The 6,050-nt window shown below is 36.0% G+C and overlaps 1 protein-coding gene across 1 annotated transcript in view; it reads left to right on the forward strand.

Moving 5' to 3' along the window:
• HCRTR2 (hypocretin receptor 2) overlaps window positions 1-659 on the forward strand; it is a gene marked incomplete at its 3' end in the record, with an annotated part of 35,273 nt that extends 34,614 nt beyond the window's left edge. Inside the window, exon 8 of the mRNA XM_080340918.1 lies at window positions 466-659. Within this exon, the coding sequence (XP_080197044.1) occupies window positions 466-659 (194 nt within the window). The remainder of the gene's footprint in view (window positions 1-465) is intronic.
• Window positions 660-6,050: the final 5,391 nt, after the last annotated feature.

Below are 6,050 nucleotides of genomic sequence, written 5' to 3' on the forward strand. Positions count from 1 at the left end.
GTGTGGCTGTAGATGATGTTTTACTCTATATCTATTATTTGTCACCATTCTCTTCCCCCTGCCTTATGGCATTGGGGTGGACTAGATGATCTTTGTAAGTCTCTTCCAACCCAAACCATTCCATGATTCTGTGACTGACCTGTGCACAGGCAGCTGTAGTGCTCTACTGGTCACAGTGCCATCTGGGTAAGGAACCACAGGGCAATTTTCCAAATAGTGCATATCGAATAAGCAGTAGAAAACAGTGAAAATATTTAAAAGTAAGAAGATCAATGTTTATGCATCATAAAACCCCTTAGACTTCAGTCAGGAATTCTTCACTTAAAATTTGCAAGTGTAATTTGGAACATTTTCTGGCAGACCATTGCCTACATAGGGTTCAGAGAATGACAATCACAGGGTGAGCCAGTCAACTACCTGCTACAAACAGTAAAATAATCTTAAAAGCTCTAATTTATCTTACAGGTATCCCAGCTACACTCAGCCCATTGAAATCAGTAGAACTGCATCTCCACATACCAGGGATGAATATGACTTCAAATTTAGATGAAGCTGTGAGTGTTTCTGCAGAAGACACTGGCAACACAGAGAATGCAGAGTGGGACAAATTCGTCCCTAGCATAACTAAACTTACCTCGATGGAGTTACAGCAAGGATGACTTTGGCTCAATACATGTAAGACCATCAGAGTATGGCACATGCTTCTAGCTGTTACAGACTACAACTGGACAAAGGGATCCCTTCAAAATGACTGCCTCTCCTATTTCTTCTCAGTCTTACAGAAACCTACTTACCTCAGAATGAGCTAAAGAACATGTCTTTACAAGTCTTTTTAAAGATAGGATTGTATCATACTTTGTAAATACTGTAGATATTTATTTTTATATATTTTAGATGCTGTGGAATGTTCTAAAATGTAACATATAAAGAGCTCTAAGTATTTGAAAGAAGTCTTAAACATCATTTATTTATATCCTGTTTCTATAAATGAGTGAATTATTTACAAGGAATGCTTACTTATGCACTTACTTTGCACCTCTCTTTTTGCTAGTTCACTTGTAGTAATTCTCTGTTCATTATGAAACTTCCAGTTCAGACTGATCTGGGGAGAATCCAGCACAGACGTGCTGGATTTTTTCTAAGCACAGACTTGCTTCTAAGATGTGAACCCGAAGTGCTGCAAGTCACACGTTTTCATAAGATTACACTAAATAGCCAATTCTTTTTTTTTTTTTTTTCAGACTCGAGTGCCTAAAAAGTAAGTAATTAAAAACAAACTACATGATGCTCAAAGGTGCTATAAGTTCAAAATTCCTACTCAGGCCAATAGGAATAACAAGTGTCAGCACCCCTGAAGGACCAGACGTATTAACTACTTTGGCTCATTTTAGTGCATAATGTCTGCAAGTGTTGCTCTGGAAGATCTCTGAGGATCTTTAAAATAGAAAAAAATTGTTATCTTGCTTACTTTTATGATTTCTCTCTCAGCTGCCACTTAATACTAATGATACAAACAACAGATTTATATGCCAAGAAAATGCTGACTTTTCAACAACTAAAATAAAATGTTTCTCTCTGGAAATTATAGAGGTGATATTATCTCATTGGACCAGTAGATCAAGTACTCAGCCTTTTCCATTCATGGGATAAGCTCCCTGGCCTGGGGCTTCATACCATGTGTTGCAATTTTTCTCCTTAAAGAACAAACATGATGCATCACTAGAGACTTAGGCTACTAGGGGAATGTGGCCTCTTGGTTAGAAAGAGGCAGATCTATTAGAACCTGAGCTACAATCCCCCTGTGACATTATTCTTGCATCTCAATTTAGATTTTTCAAAAGAAAGGGTGACATGGGAGGGAATATTTAGTTTTCAGTAAAAAGCATTTGACATATAAAGAAGATATTCTCACACATTCAAATATTTCTGAAAAGCCAATTATTCATAGACAAGGTAGTATTTGGTTAACTTATGTAAATATTTTTTTCTAGGTTTTACCTACTGTTGTGAGATGTACTGTCTACCAGGACAGCTATGGTTTTATCAAGTGTTTTATCACTTTATGCTTTAGCCTTCCCCAAAAATTGTTTTACTTGACATTGTTGCAATTACTCCTAGTTTACACTAGTGTAAAGTGAGAGAAAAAAAATGCATTTGTTTGTATATTAAAGTTTTCTATTAAAAGAGAAAAAGGAGAATATTCTTTTTTCTATTAAAAAATAAAGATAAATACCTAAATGAAAAGGATGTTTAAACATCAAATAAAATCATAGGAATTTCTATATTCCTATGCATAAGCTTAACTTTTAAGTATAGCTATTATTTCATTGTTCTTTCAATAAATTGTTTTACTTTGTGTCTTCTAAGAAAATAAAACCTGAATAGTTGTGGAAAACATGGCAGGATTTGACTTCATAGATGTTGCAATTCCTTTGCCATTAGAATGTTATTTTTGTTCTTCAGCCACAGAAAATGTAGTATTCTTAAACTATATGGAACAAGATGTAATTTGAAAATATTTCTAATGTTTTGATATTAGTAAACAAAAAGTCAGAAAGTTAAAAACTAGTATAGTAATCTGGCTGCAAAATAATTATCAGTAGTAATTTTGTTGTGCCATAAAATGTTGCCTCAACCCACTGCTAAAAAAATGTCAATTATGACAGCATTTTGAAAAACTATACTTTCAGAAAATGTATTTTTAACTTTTTCTTGAAGAGACAGAGCAAGATCATAGAAAGTAAATGGTTATCTAAGAACACTTTGTCAGTATGAAAGGGGAGTATTTATACTTTTCAAATATAAAAGTTTCAGGGTGTCTGTGGGAAAGCAGCAAAATTCAGGTGTGTTGCCCAGATCCCTGTGAGACAAATGGGGAGGGAAAGGGTGCAGTATTTCTAGCACAGGCTAGCTAACAAAGAACTAAAATCTCATTGTTAGTGATGCTCATGGAGAAACTGTAAGTAGCATCTTTCTAAAGGGGGGTTGCATACCGTCTGCAAACATGATTTGACTTCTTTTTGCTGCTACCTTAATGACAGTGGGATAAATTGTGTTAGTTAATCTGAGATGGGAATATCACTAAGGATCATCGGCAGTTTTTAGCTCCTGCAGGCCTCTTGTGACATGTTAGAAATGGAGTTTCTGGCCTTAATTTTCTCTTTTGTTCTCTTTTCTTATTTTCACTTAGATCTCCATAATTAAAATATTCCAGCATTCCTAGGAATTTCTTTTAGCCATAATTTTAACAGTACTTTTTGTGTGGAGAATATAAATAAAAGATGAGACATTCATTGACAAATAATTCTGGGTTTTTCTCTGGCCAGGTTTTTGTTGAGTAAATAGCATATATTTCAGAAACAAGCGATATGATCAGAGCTTATCTAAGATTTGATAGAAAGTGTTAACCAATTCTTTCCAGAGAATATGGTTATCAAGCTAAAGACTGGTTAAATATAGTTATCAAGCTAAAGACTTCATCATTTCGATGAAAAGGTTTTTCATTCAAAAATGTCTGTGTTTTTTTAAATAAATATTTTCATGCAAATATTAATATGTATTTCTTTAGGTTTACAAAATTTGAGAAATACATAGACATTTTCTTCTTTAGCTCAGGTATATTTTCAGGCACAGTTTTATCAGAAAAACTTCAAAGGCCTTTAGAAATCTGTTGGCTACCTGTGTAAAGTAGTGGCAAGGCTTTTGCCAGTTCTAGGGCCTTTTACTCCAGAAAGATCCAAATATTTGGATACATTCAAAATTTTATCCAGCTGGATTTATTTCTGAATGAAAAAATCAATGGGAGTTTTCAGTAAATATAAATCCAATAATGAGCAGTGTCTATTAGTGGGTATAGAAATGGCTGTGAAAAGACAGGGCAAGATTTTAAGGGCAATATCAAATTTAACACCTTTTGCATATGACAGAAAATAAAGAATCTTATAGAAACTTCTGGGCTTCTTATCTATCACAAAAGGTCAGGTGAGGAATGAGCGTTTTTTATCCAGTCTATAAATCTTGAAAATTATCTGAAAGCTGAGCTTTAATTGGGTTTTGTTACCTCTAGCTGCTTTGGTATTCTAATATTTACACTAGCAACACAGGAGCATAGACATGGAGTTCTCATGCCATCATTTCTGCTTGATCACAGTGTCATTAGACATAGAGTTTAAATCACAACAGATTTGTTCCTGCAGATACAAGTTATTGTGACACTATCATTGTGGTACTTTATCTCTGAACACATTTCACAGCCTTGAAGGTCTGATATCTGACCTCTTTCTCCTTTCTTGTTGCTGTAGTGATAAGGTTGTGCTCTGCAGTCACAATGACTGCAAGATAATTTCTCCCCCTCTCCACCTCGAGAAAGGCAAGTCTTTGCTTTTCTTCCAGACTGCATAGAAGGCACTATCTCATTCTCTGATATTAGCAAGACTGATGGATGTCATTAACCTGGACAGTACTTTATGGGAAGGAGAATACACTAAATATTAGCTTAACTTAGCTCTTGCTGTAAGATGCATCACAACCTGCTGCCACATGTTCTAATGGATGAAGGACAAGGCAAATTTAGCCTTCCAACCTGAAATTTGTCTCACAGAGAAAATTATATTAATCTCCCATGCTATTCCTTTTCCCTGACAATAAGGTTTTTCTCTGGCTGTTGGATATATTGGATGAAAGAGTATTATATTATATTTTATTTTATTTTATTTTATTTTATTTTATTGAATACACTTTCAAAAAAAAACCCACCACAACTAGTCAGTAATGTTGGCATAAATGTTCTGAATAAACAATGTAATAAATTAACTAAGTTGAAATCCAAGTCACAAAAAAAAAAAAAATAGTTTAGAGGCAGGCAACAAGGCTGCTGAGGGGCCTGGAGCACAAGTCTGATGAGGAGCAGCTGAGGGGACTGGGGCTGTTTAGCCTGGGGAAAAGGAGGCTGGGGGGAGACTTTATCAGTCTATAACTAACTTTGGAGGTTGTAGCATGGAGGGTGTTGGTCTCTTCTCCCAAGCAACAAGTGATAGGACAAGAGGAAATGGCCTCAAGTTGCACCAGGGAAGGTTCATATTGGATATTAGGAGGAAGTTCTTCATGATTTTCTGGCATTGGAACAGGCTGCCCAGGGAAGTGGAGTCACCATCCCTGGAGCTGTTTAAAAGACGTATAGATGATGTTCTTAGGGACATAGTTTAGTGCTAGATTTACTCTCTTCCAAGAAAAATGATTCTATGATTCCATGATTTTAAGACCGAATTTTCCTGAGCTAAACAAAATATATGCAAAGTCTGGATTTGCCTCAAGTTTTGCTTTGCCAATAGGGACAAGATTTCAACCGCTATATCTCTATCTCTGCTAGCTATACTGGAAGTTCCATGTTCTCTTTTTTTTTAAAGTATTCAAGAACAAAATCCAATTAAAATATTCAGTATGGGATACGCAATTTGTGAAAACAAGTCTCACAAGTAGTGTGGAGAAATCAATAGGGATCTGTTCTTTCCTCCTGCTCCCAATGCAAAAGCAAAGAGCATCCAGTGAAGCCAGGAGTTGTGCGATTGTAGGATTTAAGGTTGATTTTTTTTAAAATTAAATACCCGAGTCAGCTGCTAACTTTTGTATGCCAAATTGTTTTTTGATATATTTTAGTGAAACTCCTGAAGTTGGACCCACAGTTCAGTATTGATCTAGATTATAGACTAGCTATTTGTTCTTCTGGTCTGATATCCAACATGCACCTCTCCCTCCTTAATAGATTGTGATCTTAAACATCTGAGAACAAAAGAAATTAATTTCTAGAATGCACGGGAAGTGCTAACAGGTGATCAGACATAGCAACAGGCGTCTTCTGGAGATGTTACAGGCAGCACTTGCACTGTTAGTTTCTCCGGAAATTGAGTAGGAACTGAATGCAGAGACGATGCCAGGTCGCCGATAAGAAGAGCGTCTCACCTCCACACGGTCCGCCTGAGCCATTACGGCAAATTGAGTAATGCCGGTAAAGGGTAGAGCAAAGACAGCAGAGGAAGGTCGCGGTGGTGCGG

Source organism: Nesoenas mayeri, assembly GCF_963082525.1.
Source record: "Nesoenas mayeri genome assembly, chromosome: 3".
Classification (NCBI taxonomy): domain Eukaryota; kingdom Metazoa; phylum Chordata; class Aves; order Columbiformes; family Columbidae; genus Nesoenas; species Nesoenas mayeri.